This window comes from Telmatherina bonti (genome assembly GCF_933228915.1).
Source record: "Telmatherina bonti genome assembly, chromosome: 12".
NCBI lineage: Eukaryota > Metazoa > Chordata > Actinopteri > Atheriniformes > Telmatherinidae > Telmatherina > Telmatherina bonti.
Window position 1 is genome coordinate 29458459 of NC_136610.1, and position 19715 is coordinate 29478173.

The 19715-nt window shown below is 41.0% G+C and overlaps 2 protein-coding genes across 2 annotated transcripts; one reads left to right on the top strand and one right to left on the bottom strand.

The window, feature by feature from the left end:
- Positions 1 to 798: 798 nt before the first annotated feature.
- On the top strand, positions 799 to 14554 carry znf185 (zinc finger protein 185 with LIM domain; the record flags this gene model as incomplete). Its single annotated transcript, XM_079250179.1, has 22 exons — positions 799 to 941; positions 1028 to 1135; positions 1572 to 1616; positions 1703 to 1774; positions 1852 to 1932; positions 2488 to 2579; positions 5265 to 5523; positions 6276 to 6347; positions 6606 to 6680; positions 6898 to 6972; positions 9247 to 9297; positions 9405 to 9449; positions 10778 to 10843; positions 10948 to 11019; positions 11147 to 11215; positions 11514 to 11610; positions 12566 to 12642; positions 12784 to 12888; positions 12985 to 13059; positions 13149 to 13214; positions 14032 to 14137; positions 14372 to 14554. 22 exons carry the CDS (start codon positions 799 to 801, stop codon positions 14468 to 14470), a joined length of 1950 nt encoding a protein of 649 aa, XP_079106305.1. The 3' UTR covers positions 14471 to 14554.
- Positions 14555 to 14788: 234 nt separating this feature from the next.
- Positions 14789 to 18408, bottom strand: pofut4 (protein O-fucosyltransferase 4). Its single transcript, XM_079250574.1, has 5 exons — positions 18299 to 18408; positions 17764 to 18102; positions 17254 to 17634; positions 15998 to 16620; positions 14789 to 15833 (listed from the first exon to the last, which is right to left on the bottom strand). Exons 2-5 carry the CDS (start codon positions 18100 to 18102, stop codon positions 15683 to 15685), a joined length of 1494 nt encoding a protein of 497 aa, XP_079106700.1. The 5' UTR covers positions 18299 to 18408; the 3' UTR covers positions 14789 to 15682.
- Positions 18409 to 19715: the final 1307 nt, after the last annotated feature.

Sequence of the window (19715 nt, forward strand, 5' to 3'; positions counted from 1 at the left end):
GGCTTGACTTTTTCACCACCTAAATAAACTCAAACCTCAAAAACTTGAGAGCATTTTGTTAACATTATGTTGTGGATTCTTTCATCAGATAGTTATTTACCTTGTCATATTGTCCGTGTTGCAACATGGTCCAATGTCTGTGTAACACAGTCTGTGCTGCCAGTCAGTGTTACTGTCAAATACAAAATTGGCACAGTGCAAAAAAAAATCCACAATATACCACTATCTTTGTATTTGTCTTTGGAAAACAATGCTTTTCTAGTGGCCTTCTTTCAAGTGACAGAAAATAGGTACTTAGTTTTCCATCAGATTCCTTCATGTTACTCCAAACTGGAAGTGCACTCATTAGTAAGTACTCTCGGTAAGACACTGAGTACTTGTACTTCACATGACCCTACGTTTAAAAAAGAGGAAAAAAAAGACAAGAAAAAAAGGATTAGCCTTTAAACCAAACTGCAAGTGGTTGATTATGCTCTGTGTCAGTCCAAAGATGACTGATCTCATATGCTTTCAAGCAGACAGTGTTTAAGATGCAAATATTTTCTTGTTTTCAATTCATTTTAAAACAATGTCCTATAATTTTATCATTTATTTCCTAGTTAATTGTTTTATTTTCTTGTGTTGCTTTATTCAATCAAAATAAAGTTGACATGAGTTGCAACCCTGTGATGGACTGGCGAGCTGTCCAGGGTGTACCCTGCCTGTCGCCCAAAGCCAGCTGGGATAGGCTCCAGCTTCCCCGCGACCCTGAATTGGAATAAGCGGTTCAGAAAATGAATGAATGAGTTGCAACCCACAATGTGTGTCACTTCTTTTATCTCAGAGGGAAACAGAGCAGCTGTATTTCGTACTACCAAAGTCCGGACCAAGCTGAAGGGAGATGGCAGCTGGTTGCAGCGTCAAGATGAATCTCAGGATAAAACCCAAGAGGAGAAACCTTGGTAAGCCACTTTTTTCAATAAGGAATAAATCCCATTGTAAACACATTCGAGTGGATGAAACCGAATTTCTTGTATGTCGTTTACAGGATTGCCGAAGTAAGAGCCATTCGTACAAACGAAGCACCTAATGAGACAAGTTCAGTTTCCTCCCCAACACAATCCACCCCACCTCCTGCAAAATCTGACACGGAGAGGTAAACACAGATTCTCCCAAGCTTCCCACTCCATCTCTTAGAAACACGACTATACTGGTAACACATCTTTATCGTCATCTTACAGTAAAGCAGCAACACCAGGATACCTGATCAGGTAAGAGACTCTTTTAAAAACCTGGATTAAAACCTAGTGATATGTTAAAGTGTCTTTTACTAATCACAAGCAAGAAGACATGTTGAAATGTTGACACTGAAAATGAAACTACATATCATTTAAAGTAAATAATGTTTTGGGGTTTTTTTTTCCCTCATTCAGGGGCATTTTCACAAAGCTAGACAAGCCTGCTTCTTCCACAACATCTAATGGCATTAGGTAAAATCCTCTTTCCTTGAAAAAGCAGAGTTTAACAGCATAGCAAGGGATAATTCCCAAATTACCAAATCTCAAATGAATTATAATCTTGTTTCATTCCAGCACAACACAATTCACTAAAAAACCTTCAGAGAGCTACAAGAGAATGTGAGTGTGCAGATTTTCACTCGACTGCCGGCAGCTGACTGAGAGTGTATTTTCATGTGGTATATGATGATGTTTTTACTCTGTAGAGCCCCCCATACTGTGAGGCCCACTTCTGAGAACCAGGAGGGAGGGCTTAGCCCACAGGAAAAGGAGAAACGGTAAGACTCTCCTCACATGCTGAAGTCACACACCCCAGAAAGAGATTCTATTAACATCACAATGATTAATTTTACAGGACAGAGGCTGCCAGTAATGTTCTGAAGAGATCTTCAGTCAAGAAGCGGTCTTATGTGCTTTCTGCTGCTAAGAAATATGAGTACGTGTGTCTAACGTCAATCTTCTGATGCTCATCTTATACTTCAACCTATTACATATCATGATAATGAAACTTCCTACATAATGTTACTTTTTTAATAATATGTGCTTATTTATACTGCACTCTATGGTATTAATGAGAAATGTATGTGTTTGTGGGAATACCTCAGAGCTAAAGAAACATCATCAGTGGCCAACAACAGTCCATCGTTTGTGGCTACAAGGTAAATGCCAAGAATCTGGAGCCAAATAAAGTTTACAAACCCGACACGAATGTTTCTGTATTTGTTCCTCTGTATTCTGATTCTACACATCAGCTCATGTACGTATGTGTGTAAATATGCAGGGTGGAGATTTCTGATGAAGAGAGTGCTGAGAATCCAGCTCCTGCAAACACTGAGTCCCCATCCCCTGTTGTTTTTGCCACATCTGCTGCCACTGCACCTCAGCCCAAACCACAGAATATGTAAGTCTCGTGCCATCTTTCTAATCCAGTGCATTAATGAAGAGTGATTCTGGCCCCCTCACTTCCATTCATCGCTTGTGTGGTTTACAGAGGCAGCTCCAGCGTGAAGACATCTGTTGATTTGGCTGTTAATGAGCCAGAGGCTCTAAAGGCAGAGGAAAGCACGCCAGAACCTGTGAAAGGTGACCTTTGTCTACAGTCGGTTATGAAAGAAGACCCACTTGAATGTGTAAAACCAAGTTGCGACAAGGTGGACATCAATGAGTGTGTTTCATCAGCCTCTACAGAGCAAAAACCTGAGGCCTCAGCCTTCTCGGTGCAGCCCGACACCCCATTAGTTAAACTATTACCACCAACAAAAGCAACAACTTCTCCTACTCCTGCGTCTCCTGTCCCACCTTCAACCGTCCCAGAGTTGACTAAACCAGCATCTCCTGTCCCACCACCAGTTATCCCAGAGTCGACTAAACCAACACCTCCTGTCCCACCTTCAACCGTCCCAGAGTTGACTAAACCAGCATCTCCTGTCCCACCACCAGTTATCCCAGAGTCGACTAAACCAACATCTTCTGTCCCACCACCAGTTATCCCAGAGTCGACTAAACCAACATCTTCTGTCCCACCACCAGTTATCCCAGAATCGACTAAAGCAACATCTTCTGTCCCACCACCAGTTATCCCAGAGTCGACTAAACCAACATCTTCTGTCCCACCACCAGTTATCCCAGAATCGACTAAAGCAACATCTTCTGTCCCACCACCAGTTATCCCAGAGTCGACTAAACCAACATCTTCTGTCCCACCACCAGTTATCCCAGAGTCGACTAAACCAACATCTCCTGTCCCACCACCAGCCGTCCCAGAGTCGACTAAACCAACATCTCCTGTCCCACGACCAGCCGTCCCAGAGTCGACTAAACCAACATCTTCTGTCCCACCACCAGCCATCCCAGAGTTGACTAAACCAACATCTTCTGTCCCACCACCAGTTATCCCAGAGTCGACTAAACCAACATCTTCTGTCCCACCACCAGCCGTCCCAGAGTCGACTAAACCAACATCTTCTGTCCCACCACCAGCCGTCCCAGAGTCGACTAAACCAACATCTTCTGTCCCACCACCAGCCGTCCCAGAGTCGACTAAACCAACATCTTCTGTCCCACCACCAGCCATCCCAGAGTTGACTAAACCAACATCTTCTGTCCCACCACCAGCCATCCCAGAGTTGACTAAACCAACATCTTCTGTCCCACCACCAGTTATCCCAGAGTCGACTAAACCAACATCTTCTGTCCCACCACCAGCCGTCCCAGAGTCGACTAAACCAACATCTTCTGTCCCACCACCAGCCATCCCAGAGTTGACTAAACCAACATCTTCTGTCCCACCACCAGTTATCCCAGAGTCGACTAAACCAACATCTTCTGTCCCACCACCAGTTATCCCAGAGTTGACTAAACCAACATCTTCTGTCCCACCACCAGCCGTCCCAGAGTCGACTAAACCAACATCTTCTGTCCCACCACCAGCCATCCCAGAGTTGACTAAACCAACATCTTCTGTCCCACCACCAGTTATCCCAGAGTCGACTAAACCAACATCTTCTGTCCCACCACCAGCCATCCCAGAGTTGACTAAACCAACATCTTCTGTCCCACCACCAGTTATCCCAGAGTCGACTAAACCAACATCTTCTGTCCCACCACCAGCCATCCCAGAGTTGACTAAACCAACATCTTCTGTCCCACCACCAGCCATCCCAGAGTCGACTAAACCAACATCTTCTGTCCCACCACCAGTTATCCCAGAGTCGACTAAACCAACATCTTCTGTCCCACCACCAGTTATCCCAGAGTCGACTAAACCAACATCTTCTGTCCCACCACCAGCCATCCCAGAGTTGACTAAACCAACATCTTCTGTCCCACCACCAGTTATCCCAGAGTCGACTAAACCAACATCTTCTGTCCCACCACCAGCCATCCCAGAGTTGACTAAACCAACATCTTCTGTCCCACCACCAGTTATCCCAGAGTCGACTAAACCAACATCTTCTGTCCCACCACCAGCCATCCCAGAGTTGACTAAACCAACATCTTCTGTCCCACCACCAGCCATCCCAGAGTCGACTAAACCAACATCTTCTGTCCCACCACCAGTTATCCCAGAGTCGACTAAACCAACATCTTCTGTCCCACCACCAGCCATCCCAGAGTTGACTAAACCAACATCTTCTGTCCCACCACCAGCCATCCCAGAGTCGACTAAACCAACATCTCCTGTCCCACCACCAGCCATCCCAGAGTCGACTAAACCAACATCTTCTGTCCCACCACCAGTTATCCCAGAGTCGACTAAACCAACATCTTCTGTCCCACCACCAGCCATCCCAGAGTCGACTAAACCAACATCTTCTGTCCCACCACCAGTTATCCCAGAGTTGACTAAACCAACATCTTCTGTCCCACCACCAGCCATCCCAGAGTTGACTAAACCAACATCTTCTGTCCCACCACCAGCCATCCCAGAGTCGACTAAACCAACATCTTCTGTCCCACCACCAGCCATCCCAGAGTTGACTAAACCAACATCTTCTGTCCCACCACCAGCCATCCCAGAGTCGACTAAACCAACATCTTCTGTCCCACCACCAGTTATCCCAGAGTCGACTAAACCAACATCTTCTGTCCCACCACCAGCCATCCCAGAGTCGACTAAACCAACATCTTCTGTCCCACCACCAGCCATCCCAGAGTCGACTAAACCAACATCTTCTGTCCCACCACCAGCCATCCCAGAGTTGACTAAACCAGCATCTCCTGTCCAAAGTTCAACCGTCCCAGACTCGACTCTTCCCCCTCCTTCAGCTTTTGGAGAACCAACAGGCCCAGTGTCTCCTGTTCCATCTTCGTCCATCCCAGAATCCCCTGTTTCAGTGCCTCGTTCATCAGCGCCTCTCACTCCAACATCTCCTGCCTCTGACTCACCTGCTCCAATATCACCTCTGCCAGAGTCTGTGACAGACCTCACTGTGAAGACAAAAGCAGAACCTGAACCTGAACCTGAAGGTGCACCCGAGCCAAAGCCAAAACTAGAGCCAGAACTGAAGCAACCTCTTGAACCAAGGTCAGTTTACAATAAAAGTTATGTTTCTGTTATTCATATCAAACATCTGTGATTGAAATTAAATTAAGTTTTATAATTGTTCCTGTTGTGAACTTGGGAGTGGTTATGCTACTGTATTCTTCCACTCCCATACACTGGAGGAAGGCACTCCACTTTAATTCTTACCGTCTAACATTAAGTCACATATTCAACTGTCAGATATGAAATGTTGAAACTTTTCACCAAAACTTCACAAGGTAGCTCTTTTAATAAATTAGTTTTGATTATTCACTAACAAAGTAATGCAATCTGCATGGAGTACTTTTATACTTAAAAGGAATTAAGCTGACATTATCAATATATTTTTCCCATATATGATCTTTAAATGCAGCAAAGAATTTAACTACTACCTCCATCATTGCATCAGAGGAAGATAACATTGCATTATTTTCAAAGTGAAGCTCTAAACTTGCTTTTCGGGTTTTTTTTTTTTTTTTTTTTGTAGACATCCGTGATGCGTTTACTCTCATTCTTTCTTGTACATGACTGAAAACTGTCCTGCTTTTACATTTGTTGTCCGTCGGTTTTCACAGCTCCAGTGTTGACACACTCACTGTCTTGTCAGACACCCTCATTTCTTTTGATGCAAGTTCATCCAGGTAAATTAAAAAAAAAAAAAAAAAAAAAACTATGAAAGCTGCATGAAAATGAAAAAGAAATTCCTGGCAGCAGTAATATGCTCATCTGATCACAAGAATTGATTTTCCCTCCAGCTTTAAGGGTGATGAGCTGGTGCTGGCAAAGGAAGAAGGAGGCTCTGCTGAAAGCCACAACACAGAGGACAGGTAAAATCGACAACTCCCTCGTTTATTGCATTACATCACTTGGCAAGAAACAAATAAAGCTTAATTGCTATTGTTTAGACTTCAAAATAATTACCACATTACACACATCCTAATCTCAGGAGCCTTGAGTAACATTTTTACAAGCGTATCTCAAATTACGCTTGATTGAACACAGAACAAAAATATCTGATGAAGAGATATATGTACTAATTTGCCAAAACAGGTGCACTAATATACTGATTTTTTTTCTCTCTGCAGTGTTGAACGGAGGCCAGCTCCAACACTCAGCAACGGCGAACCATTAACAGATGATCTCCTGGGCCTCAGTGATGGGTTTGTTAAATATACACTCTTACTGATTGTGCAATTAAGCAGTTCTCACATTGGGAACTCTTTGAATCTTTTCCATGGGGGGGCACTATTGAACCTCCTACAGGCTCTATCTACTCTGCCTCGACTGGTCTGCGCTACAGCAACTCTGAAGTCTCATCTGAGTCCCAAATCCCTCTTTGTTCATCAACTTCTTTGCTTCCTTTTTCCGCCTCCGCAGTCCAGAGGAATCAGCAGCGTCTGTTCCCCCCAGCCCAGGACGTTGGAGTCAGGATCTGCTTAGTGGGCTAGACAGGTACAGGAAGAGCTCTTTCCCTCCAAGCTGCAAATACAATCATGTGAAGAATAATTCTTTCTCCAGTAGAAAATCAATAGTTCCCTTGTCAGTAGCGAACAAAATATCTCTTTAACTTGCCTTGCTGAAAATGGATACAGTGGTTCTTTTTTTAACGCAAGCACACAAACACAAGCATCTCCAAGTTGTAAAATGTTTGAGAAAGACCTCAAGTCTGACCCAAAAATCTACTTCTTGGATCTATGTTTGCAACAAAGTCCTTGGTTCCTGTAGCAAATGACTGCTTTTTATCTGCACTGCGACTGGAAATAGAGAAGAATGTTCTGTACTGATTAGTATTGTGGCTTTGTTTTACTTCCACTAGCCTCAACATGGAGCGAGAGGAGGCGAAACAGACAGATGAGACAGTCAAGGAAACACAAAGGTAGGGGAAGATGACAGGCTGCTCTCAGACAATTATCTCTGTGCAGAGCTGTTCGCTCTAAGAAGTGCATTCTGCTGAGATATGCCTTGTAATGATTTATGCTGGCTCTGTCTGCATCTGTGTTGCGCATCGGCCCCTCAGACACCCCCTGTAATGACCAAAGCTATGATCACTCCTGACATAAAGTATTCAGCGTACACAAAGAAAAAGTCTGCTCTATATTCAGATGGTCTGCATACTTGTTAAATAGTTGAGTGGGTTTGAAGCTTTCCTAATGGACGAGCACTGTAAATAGTGTATGAGAACAGCTACAGTAACCTTTACTTGCCCTCTTTTCTCATCACGCCGTTCATCCATACCAGCCTCTTGCTTTTCTGTCTCACCACCGCTCAACCAAGAGGACAATGCAGATCACTGGAACTCGCATGTGACAACCATAGTCCCTGACTCACAGTGCTTTATTTACTGCAATAAGAGCTTACAGGAGTAGACATGCATATGCACTCTCTTTCACCTCTATAGTTTTATGTAACAAGACCTAATAGTATATGTCTAGTCCTTAACTACTCTCGAAATAATGTAAATACAACATGAAATGAACAACAAATACCATGTGATACTTGCTGAACAGAAAGCTAAGCCAAAATGCAGAGGCAGTGTGGAAAAACTAAACTGCTTCTGTAGCAATTAGGAGGTTGGGTAGTAGCAAGCCGCTGCTAATCAATACACTTGATTACTTGATCATCACCAAGCATGATCACCTCTGTAAAAGTAGAAGCTCTTGCAGTTTTTCTGCTCCAAAGTGTTTGGCTGAGTTTCAAAATAATGCCACGGAGGAAAGACACCAGCAACTGCTGCTGCCCATCGAACTGGGAAGGCTAATAAGGTTGTTTCCAAATAAACTGGAGTTAATCAAACTACAGCAAGAGGAAAAATGAACAACAGCTACAAAACAGAAAGCCTTTCTTCTTTCTTCACAACTATAGCACGACTTAGGTTTGCCAAGTTGCATCTGAACAGACCACAAAACATCTGGAACAATGTTTTTTGTACAGACCGTTGTGAAGACGTTTGGCTGTAAAACACAGCAGCATGTTTTTTGAAGGAACCAAACACAGTGTACACAAACTGCTCATACCAGCTGTCAAGCTGAGTGTTTGTCGGGATGAGGATTTGAACTTTCCAAAATGTGGGTTTGGGAATTGGATAACAATGTCAAACACAGCAAATCTAAAACAGAGCAGCTTAAAAAGAAAAGAAGTGTTGCAAAGGTCCAGTCCAGACCTGACTGAACTGCTGTGGTGGAACTGGAACCCCATGAGAGCTGGGCGCAAGTTGTTTCGTAGACAATGTCATGCTATTGATCCTCACATTGAATTATATGATCTTATTATGCTCAGACCCTGTTGATTTTTTTTATGGTTTTCGTAGGTATACTTTCTTGGTCTTATGCTTGAAGTGGTTTTCTTGCAGAAGGTTTTTATAAACTAGTTCCTCTATTTGAACCGAGAGAAAAAACAAACTCAAATTCTCTCATTGCCAAAGTACATGTAGCATTCTTGTTAGTAAAATATCTGCCTGTATGACGTTTGTCATTCATTCTGTGTATACTGATTTATTTTAGCAAAAGTACATTGATTGTTCTGTTTAGCAGCAGAAACGTCTTTCTACTTAGCATAAACATTCCAGATTTTGATTTTAATTGAGTTTGGCCTTGGTTCCCTCTCTATTTTTACCATTCAAACTGCATTAAATCTTTCCATTATGAGTCAATGTGATCAGAATTCCTCTGACACAAGATGGGCCGTACCGACAATTGAGAGTGAAATCAGTGTGAAATTGTTTTTCAGCTTGGCTGATCCGTTTGATCCATATCCGATAGGGACCACATCCCATAACAAGTAATCATATTGGGTTGGAGCTGCGACTGCTTTCTAGCCAGACAGATAGCATCTCAGCATGCATAATGCAGCACTTTCTGATTATGAGCCACTTTTCTCTGTTGCAGCTCCTCTGACCTGCTCCAGCCCCTCTCTGATATTTCCATCAACAGGTAAGGCGATGATAATGCAAATTCCCACGTTTCTATACCCCAACCTCTGTTTGCAGCCCTGACACTATCATGTTTCCGCATAATGCCCTCATCAATACAACAGCTGCTTTTTATGAGTTAATGCAATAATCATTATTCATAACCAGCAGTTATGACACGAGAAGCGTCACAGCAATCTTGTTCCGAGATTGCCGCTGCAGTTGTTGATATGCTCATGTTGATTTCTGTTTTTTTTATCCATTTATTTCACAGTTCATCTCCGTCATCCAAGGAGAACAAAAGTTTAAGCACAGACATAAAGTAAGTCAGTGCTTACTGACTTTATCTGTTTGCATAGAAATGATGTAATATGCTCAGTATTAACTGTTGTTTCTCTTCAGCATCAGAGTTGAACAAAAAGGGTCGTCAATAAACGGGAAAAAATTAGGAAACAGTTTTGATAATTTGATAATTAATTTAATTTTTAAGTGGAAATTGTCAAACCTGCTTAAACATGTAGAGCAACATTTTCGCACACTGGCTCTTAGTTATAATGGACTGTTTTTTCCTGACAAATCAGTTCTTTCATCCATCCACCCATCCCTTCATCCATTTGATGAGAGGGAGGCTGCATCCTGATCAGGTTTCCAGTTCATCACAGGCCTAAACTGGAGAAACTGCAGGAAATGGAAACATTAGATCTATCACTAAATTTATGAAATCAGTAACACTTAACCTAATTTTTTTATTGATATGCAGGCAAACAAGCTGGTTTTCACATTTACACAAGATGCATTTCAATTTCATGCTTGTGGATGAGCTGATCTGTCAGAAGAATTGTACATTTTTCCATAAAAAAATATGAAAGCACTCAAGAAAAACAAAACAATGTAAAATCAGAAGCAAGCGTTTGTTTCTTTATGACCTACTGACAAGAGGCTTACACAGTAAACTCCCAAAAAGAAAAAAAACGCATTTTATTATTAACAAATGATTAAATTGGCATTTATTAACTAAAGAAAAAAAACACATTTTATTATTAACAAATGATTAAATTGGCATTTATTAACTAAAGATCTATTAAGTGTTAATTAATCACATAAATCAACTTTGAGCTGATCATTATTTAGTAGTGAGCAACAGGAGTTCATCATGTGTCTTGCATTAATCATCATGAGTTATGTATTTATTAGGGATTCCTTAAATGCATCATTTGTATATATATATATATATATATATATATATATATATATATATATTTAAAAAAAAAACAAAAAAACTTGATACAGATTTGTCATTTTTAGGTTTAAAATGCATTCTAATGTTTTTCTCTTTTGAATCTTTGACAGCATGAGCGGTAACGGACAGGAATCCCTTCAAAATGACATAATCCCGATCAACACCGACATCACTAGGTATTAAACTCCAGCCAGTGCATTTCTGTGTAACGTATGAGGCCAGTGTGAAGCTGCAGGAACTGGCGTGACATGACTCCTGCATCCTCTTTCTTCACTTTTAGCCCAACTTCTCAGCAGTCTGAGACACGCACATGGGAAGCGAGCGAACCTCCGCAGACTGACACAGAAGAGAGGTGATGACACACTTTGATTCCCATCTTCCACTTCCACACAGCACGCTCCTCTATTTTCCATTCGTCTACGTCCAACCGTGCATGTCCATTTCCAGCTAAAAGCCTTTCAATGTATGTCCTTTCCCAGGCAAGAAGCTGAACCAGACGCAGAAGGCCAAGCTGAAGATCAACAGACACTGATCATGTTTGAGAGAAAGTAAGTCATCTTTTAACTGAAAGCTCCAGGTGCAGATTGGTGCCTTTTATCCCCATAACCTCTTTTCCTTTCACCCCGGTGAAGTAACAAGGCTCTTATAGCTTCTACTTGCTGAGCCAGAAGATATTGTGCACCGATGCTGATGAAATTAGGTCAGATATTTGTTACAACTTTCCTTCACAGCTATGGTAAAAAGATCCCCCTCGAGGCTCCTCTTCCTCATTTTTTTAAAAGAATGTACGTAGTGCTAATCTGCTATCCTCCCATGTCATGAAATACATTCTTATTTCTGCTTAAGAGCCACTGAAAATGACTCCCCATGGGACAGATGGACAACACCCACAGTCTATACCATCACCACTACGACAAGCGAGGAGGAGGAAGAAGAAGAAGAAGAAGAAGAAGAAGAAGAAGAAGAAGAAGAAGAAGAAGAAGAAGAAGAAGAAGAAGAAGAAGAAGAAGAAAGGTATATTTCTTATGGCTGAGCTTATTAAAAAGATTACAAATCATTTTAAACACAAACGCGTAACATAAATAAACATAAAAGCATGCTCTTTTTAACTTCACCTGTTCTTCACCTGTTCTTCCATATTTACAAAGGCTGTCTTGTGTTTGACAGCCTTGAAGACACACAGGCCACCACAGATATCACCTCTATCAGGTTGAGAAAGATTTTGTTTTAAACTTGTATTTTGTGATTAAAAACCTAAGATTTAAAGATTTAAATGCATCCGGGGCTACTGTAGGTGATGTTTACAGTGATTACGGAAGATGAGGCAACGTTGCAGTACAATAGCAAACACACCAAACTTGTTCAAAAGCCCAGAAGATCTGCTTCATACAGACACAAAAACCAGAATTCTTTCTCATCGGATTGCATCCACTTTATTGATGCCTGTGGCTTAGAACGAAATCCTTACAAGTTTTTTTTTTTTTACTTTCCAGAGAGCCAGAGCCTGTTATGGATCGGTAAGTTTATGATCTTGTTAAAATGGCACAGCATTATAGAAGTAGGTTTTCTTTGGAGTGTTATTTTCTACTATTTGGTCTGTTGGTTTTCTCTCTTTTGTAAAGACACTTGCCTTAACTGGAACTCTTTTGTCTTTTTTAACTATAAATTCTAAGCCAGGGTGTTAAAAAAAAAAAAAACAGTTTCTCATTAGATGTGTAACATTTTTAATATAGGTCATGCAAGTTTTTTTGTCCACTTTTGCCGGGGAGGTCTAGTTTTGTCTCTCTGTAAGATAGACGTCATAATAAAAAGAGATTTAGGTCAAACCAGGTGGGGAGCACAGCTGCTTACATGAAACTCCCTCTTGACAAATTCCCAAATCAACTCCATCACTGAAGTTTAATGACAAGATCGGCTATGCCATTGTCTTTCAATTTGCCCTCATTTCCCTCCCTCTAATTACCAGCCTCCAGATGTCAGATTGATGATGATAAGAGATGTCCTTCTGTCAAATCACAGCCGGCTAAAAGCCTGCCATTAACAAGCGATGGCAGAAAATGAAGGCGCCTGTACTTGACAGGTCCTTCTGTATAACCCATCACTATCCTGTTGTCAGTGAGAGAAAGATGAGACTAATGCTGCTGCTCTCTGTTTCCAAATCTGTAAGCTATTCCAGGAAAGTGGAAAAAGAGGAGGAGCGTGTTCCAACACCAGAAAAAAAGTGAGCCATTTTCCAAACTAGAAAGTTAAACTTAAGTTGCAACTTTTGAAACTGTGCATTTCAGCTCGCTCTGTGCTCGGCTTTGCTCTGTTTTAGGGGGTTCGTTTATGTGAAGGAGTATGTCAATGCCTCTGAGCTGTCCTTGTATAACTTCATAGACACCACCGACAGGTAAGATCGAAGAATTATTTAAATAATTAATAATGCTGATATCAAATAACGCCCTGATCGTAATATTCTCATTGCTTTTGCTTACATAGTGCGTCAGATTATTTGGATTCCAGCTCTGCCAATTACTCATACAGCAGCCCCTCCAGTTTCTCAAGGTAACAGCAAACATATTTAATTTACCTGTACAGCACTTTGGTTGCCTTGTACTCGATAAATAAAGGTTTGATTGATTGACTGAAATCCCTAAACCCATGAATATACATGGCTCTAAATTTAGAGAACACCCCGTGAGTGAAGTTTAAGTTATTTTCTCTTTTTAAGTATTCTCACGTCTTTGATTCCTAACTCACCTGCTGGATTCAGTCATATTTTAACTGCATTTACTGGTTTCCATCAGGTTCTTTTCAATTCAATGAATCTTAAAACCCTTCTAAAACTTAAATGAAATCCTTTCTACATTTTCTGCAAAAGTAATAAAGATGCTTTCACATATTACATCTCAGAAAAGGATCGTAGTTCTCTTCAGGACTTTTTAAACTATTTTACTGTTCAGGTTGTTTCAGCACTTAATAAATCTCTTTCTTTTCCTTTTAGAAATGCTTTCTCTACACAAGGTTATTTCGTTCTCGCACTAGAGTGAACTGTCCTGATGTAAACCTACGTACCATAATCCACTAATAAACAGCCTAATTCCCTAAACCTGTTTTAAGCCAGTTCTAAGTCAGAGCAGTCTTCCTCTGCTTCGCCATTTCAAGTTCTGACACAACCAGACACATGTTAAGCAGAGCAGAAATTCCAGTAAAACCGCTCATTAGGAAGCTAAGCAGGGACATCCAAGGATTATTTACACTTATTAAATTCCCTCATACACACAAAAGATTACAGGTTATTCAACCAGACAGGGCTGCAGTTCTAAAGAGCCACTCTGCAGTTTACGGTCGGCTTGACTTGTTTCATTATCTGTTTGTTTAGAGTCGCGCTGTCATCTACCTGCACGTACTGCGGTGAGCAGGTAGGCAACAATGCCAAGATCACCATCGATCACCTTAACATCAACTGCCATCCTGCCTGCTTCAAGGTAACTTGTCTCTTTGGATAAAATCCTCCTGATCATCTCATATCCATGGATTTTTATTTTTGTTTTACAAAAATAAACTATCTGGGGGAAAAAAAGAAAAAACATATAAATGATTTGTAAACCTTTCCAGTCCACAGAGTTTGTGTTACATGTGTCCAAGGCTGCAGCTGTTCATATACTATGTTAATAATGCCTTTTTCTACTGGCATGCTTGCTGTTTTTTTTTTTTTACAGTGTGACGTGTGCAGTAAGCCTATGGGAGACCTCATCGACAACATGTTCCTACATGGCGGGAAGGTTCACTGCGAGAGCTGCTACGCCGCCACCATATGATAATCTCAGCTCTTCATCTTCAACATCTTTCCTTCGTGGTCATTTAATTATAAAGTAAAAATTTGTTTACAAAGTTTGTATTGTTACATTTTAACTTCACATGCTTTTAAGATAACCAGCTTACTTCCTGTCAAAGCTTATATTAGGTTACATTTCTGTTCTTTCAAACGCATACAATCCTGTCTTTTTTCTTTTGTTTGATTGGTTTTTTTTTTAATGGTAAAACTTGTTTATGCCTAGATTTATGAAGGATTTTGTCTGTCAAAGAAGTGTTGCATACATATCTATCTACAGACTCATATTGGATAGTGGGTTCAAAATTAAGTTTAATTCGTTTTACTGTTGATACAAAATATGTGTTCACATGTTTCATTGGTTTAAGTAAATAAAATGGTTTATAAAATCCTGGTAGAAACATATAAAAGTAGTGTACTATGAAGCACATGAAGCCTCCAGCATGTACAAGAAAATCACATTGAAAATTATTGCACATAAAGATCATCTTAGCGTGCTGTTATAAAAAAGCATTAGGGCAATATTCTAAGGCAATGACCACAAAAACTGAGTGATGCTGTTCTTGAGAGCAGCTCTGCCAGTGTGGTAGAGATTTCCCACTGGGAGGTTATGCCTCGCACTTCTTCTCTGCAAAAAAAATCCTTGCATCAACCCTTCGATTGGCAGTGCACGTAAATGCAGCTTCAGCTAATGACCATCAGCCACCTGCTGCGTAACTGTAAAGAAATGATTGCAGTTCATTTGCTAGAGTCTTGATGGTCTTCACACACAGTTGGGCAGTGCTGCCTGGCTACAGAGGACAAGTCTTTGGCTCAGCACCAGTCCGGTGGAAAGCTGCCTCCCATAAGTAGCTGTCTCACAGAAACAACTGCACTGTCTGCAGCTGATGTTTACCATGCAAAGCAGAGTAAAGACAACTCAGTTCTGCTAATCATAAGCTGAAATTACCATCTTAACATTTTAAATGATTATTTTCTTGTAAGTGAATTTGGCAAAGTTAGGGGATCATGTCAGGTAAAGAGAATATTTTTTTTCAACTATTCACTAATGAAAAAGGAATTTTGTCTCAAGCACAAAAATATGAGTATCGTCCACCTCATTCCATCATTGAAATAGAGGGAATGCATAATATGGGACACCCTCCCCCTCCTGGCTGTGCTGGATGCGTTCCATCCTCTGTTTGTTTCAAGCCCTGTGTCAGTGTTTTCCTCTGGCTCTGCTCACAGCAATGTTTTGGATGTGCTTCCACAGCAGAGAGGGGTCTGACTCGTTATGTCTTATCAGAGACTCCAGCCCCTCTGCTTGGTCGAGGCTCTGCCAGTAATCCTGAGGCCATATTTGCAACCATCTGTGGGCACATATACAAACAGATTAGGCTCATCACAGAGGATATTTTAATTAGACTAATAAAACAGGGTGATTTCTCCTCCCTTGGGATGTTATTCACATTAACGTCCCAAAAATAGAAAGGCTTTCACACCTGGCGAGGGGAATTGTTTTAGACAAACTCACCCATCATCTGCAGGCAAGTCTTGGACATCTCCGTATCCGGGGCTGGGCAATGGGCAGCCCATGTGAGAGTTATTGGCCATTTTGGGACGAGGAGGCGGGTTCCTCTTAGGGGCTTTCCTGTTTGCTTTTTCTGCTGCCAGTCGTGCATTCTCTTGGTCGCACACATAGCATTCAAATCCATTTAAGTAGTTTGGTTTACTCATGTCATTAACTCCCCATTCGCGGCTCTCTAGCGCCTCCAACAAACGGAATTTAGTAATTCTTTTGTGGTCCTTGAACTCTAAATATCGAGCATATTTGTCATCATTCTCATCCAGACTCCTGAGAAATTCAGCGAGAGCTTTAGGTGACTGGAAGTTATCGATGATTACCACAGAGTGGTCATTGGGCATCCAGTCAGCCACCGCAGAGGAGCCTCGGTAGACGGGCACGCAGCCCTGATGGAGAGGCCGCCAAAGCTTCTCTGTCATGTAATCTGGACACAGGCCATTCTCCAGGGCCAGGTGGAACTTGTAGCGGGCTACAAAATTCATGAATTTGGGTTCCTCGCCAGTAGCAGTGGCTGTGTCCTCCAAATGTGCTGGAAGAGGTTTGTTGTTCAAGCATTTCCCATAAGAGTCGACCTACAGAGATGAAGGATGGGTGAGAGAGGAGAAGGAGAAACGTGAGCAGTTAAGAGGACACATTTGTGAAACAGATTTATACTGATAAAATACGACATGTTTTAAAATATGAAGCACTGATTATACTTTGTTGGCAGACATTTAACAGTCAACTTACACGTGCTGATATGTAACTATATCCAAAACAGATGTATGACCATCTCTTTCCACCAGTTGGAAAGAACATCATGCTTCCCATGTTATGAAATTTAACACATCATACCTACTTTCCATGTGGTGTTTCACTGCCTCATGGAGAGAGAGAGAGAGTGCACTGGTTTTACACAGGCAAAACATTTTCAAACAAAACTATCAGCTTCTTCATACTCAAAAAATATTGTGCAAAGTTCTCCCTTTGGCAGGCTTCGCAATAGCTGCAAGCAAGACAAAAATCTACTTTTTCTGCCAGCCAACATTTACTTTGATTAATGCAGTTTTGATTTAAAGCCTGTATAAAGCCATAGAGAGAACTTGTAGAAAGTCCCCTATGGTTATCTATGTGGGTTGTAGAAGGATCTTCTTATTTAATTGGAAAATTACATTCACTATACACAGTACACAGCAGAAACTGGAGTTGCTTTCTTATCATCGTACCTCAATATATTTCATAAGTTCCTGGACATATCTGTCTCTGTCTGATGGTACATCGCAGTGAGACTGCATGTAGAGCACTGGCGCCAAGCCTTCCCTCCTCAGGCGGTTCTTTTCCTCCAGAGACACAGCTACAGGCTCCAGCAAATATTCCAGGGAAGGCAGCCACTGCAGGGTCAGGGGATAGTCCGAATTCCTGCTAAACGTGGCTGTGTAATTAAACAGCCTGATCCCTGGTCCATGAGAGAGGACATAGTTATTCATCGGTGACTCTTCGTGGAACAGTGCCCAGGTCTGGTGGCGGAGTCGGGGGAGTGGCGCTTCATATGCCCTGAAGTCTGTTCCATAAAAGATGATGGATGTTGTCCTCTTGTACAGCTGGACCTTTCAAGATAAAAGTAAAAATTAATATGAGAACAACTTGAGATGATGATTATTATTATTTATGCACCCATGAATGTATCTCCTTTTGGTCAGAGGAAAGACTTTTAGAGGATTAAGGATGCTTGGTACCTTGCGATTTCTTGTGACCAGACAGGAGGAGGTGGTGCAGTCAATGCGTTCAGTATCGCCAGGAAAATGTGGGAAAAGTCCCCCACTCCACCACAGGATAATGGGCAGATCTTTATTACTGCGTCGGTCACTGTTGCCAGGTCCTCTGTAAGTAGCGATGGAGGTAAACTCCATATCTGACAGAGCACTTTGTGGCTGAAAAGCTCCTCGATCCACAGCATCCATGACCTCCACGTGAAGCTGCTCATCAGGAAAAGAGGCGAAAGAGACCCAAACCCAGCACAGGACACCAAACAGCCCCAGACCTACACAGGGAAGCAGCCTCCTCCTGCCGACCATCTATAGGTTAAAAAAGAACAGTCATGCATTACTTGATTTCTTATCAACAAGAGCCCCAAGTCTTAATAATTTACCGGAAGCTGCTCTATTTGTACCTAAGCGACTCTTTATTAAACTCAGCTAAACAAACTGCAAAATAATTGCTCGAATATTTGCAGGAAAACAGCGATATCTAATTTGATAAAGATTTTCTTACCGTCGTTACTTCGGCAAACACATAAAGGCGTCTTTAATAATTATTAAAATTACATTATATACACGGTGAGGAGGGATAACGGGATGAAGTTATTTCATAGCGGTAAATAAACTCTTCTTCTACGGTTGACTCGTTCTTCTTCTTCCTCCTCTACCGAATCCAGCAAAACGCGAGCAAAGCCCCACCTACAGGTGAGAGGTGAAAACATCGCCATTAAACGTCTTCACAATACAGCTGAAGCAAAATGAAAGAAAATCATTGTTTGGCCACAACTATCACAAAACCATTTTATTGCATCGTTATATAGTTTGTGCAAGTGGTAATAATGAAGGCAGATAAGGTTTATATTATATGGAATGACCAGAATAATGTGAACTCACTGCTTTACAAATAATGGCTATTATTCTTAGGATAAGTTAAATTTCATATTAAGTTCTCTGCAAACACGTTTTGGCATGACCTACTGTTATATTAACTATTCTCTAAAGCATTGTCAAGTTAAAGCTTAATGATCAATTTAGAAAGGAGGCTCACAGGTTTATTTTGAATGTAGCAACTTAAATGGGAGGAAAGGGAATGAGAATAATAAATGTCAACATAACATTATGTTTTAAATACTTGTTCAGAATCCAATGCAAGCAACGACTACATTGAACCTATAACCATAATTCAGTAATGTGTTTATTGCAATCATATTCTTTATTGGCAATTCTTCTTTCTTTAATTTTATCTTCAGTAGATAAAAATGTAATTCCGCCTAATTTAGTTCAATAAACTGCCACAGCATAATAAACATCTTCAAAATTCCTGTTTATTCATTATCCGACTGTACAATTAACTTTGCTACATTTGGTTGAATTTCATTAAACTGTAATGTAAGCCACTATGCAGTGCCTGTAAGTGCAATCAAGTTGCTTTTCATGTGTTTAACAGGTGATGTATTCATAAGAGCATGAGCTATTCAATGTCTTTTCTAACTTTTTACTTAGTATCATTTGTTTTCTGTTTATGGATTTGCATAATAACATGTTCCGTCTGCCTCAAATCTAAACCATGGAAAGAATCCTGCAGGAATGCTTTTCCATTCAAAGAAGCACTCTGGTTATGGTTACTTACTTCTACATGCTGGTTGAACTTGGCAGTGCCATAGATGAAGAACTGAAGGCTTTTGAGATCACAGTCAAATATGTTAATCTAAAAGAGAAATGTATTTGTGTATCGTTGAGCTTCACTTCTAAGATGAATTCATAATATTGCCTACAGTCTACAGGTCAAAACTTGTACCCTCCACAATTTGTCCAGCAATCCATTCTACCTCATACAAATCAACCTCATACAAATACAATGAACAAAATTAGCATGTTCAAGAGTTTTATAGAAGTATGCATAATTCTAACTTGTCCAAAATCCGAACAGT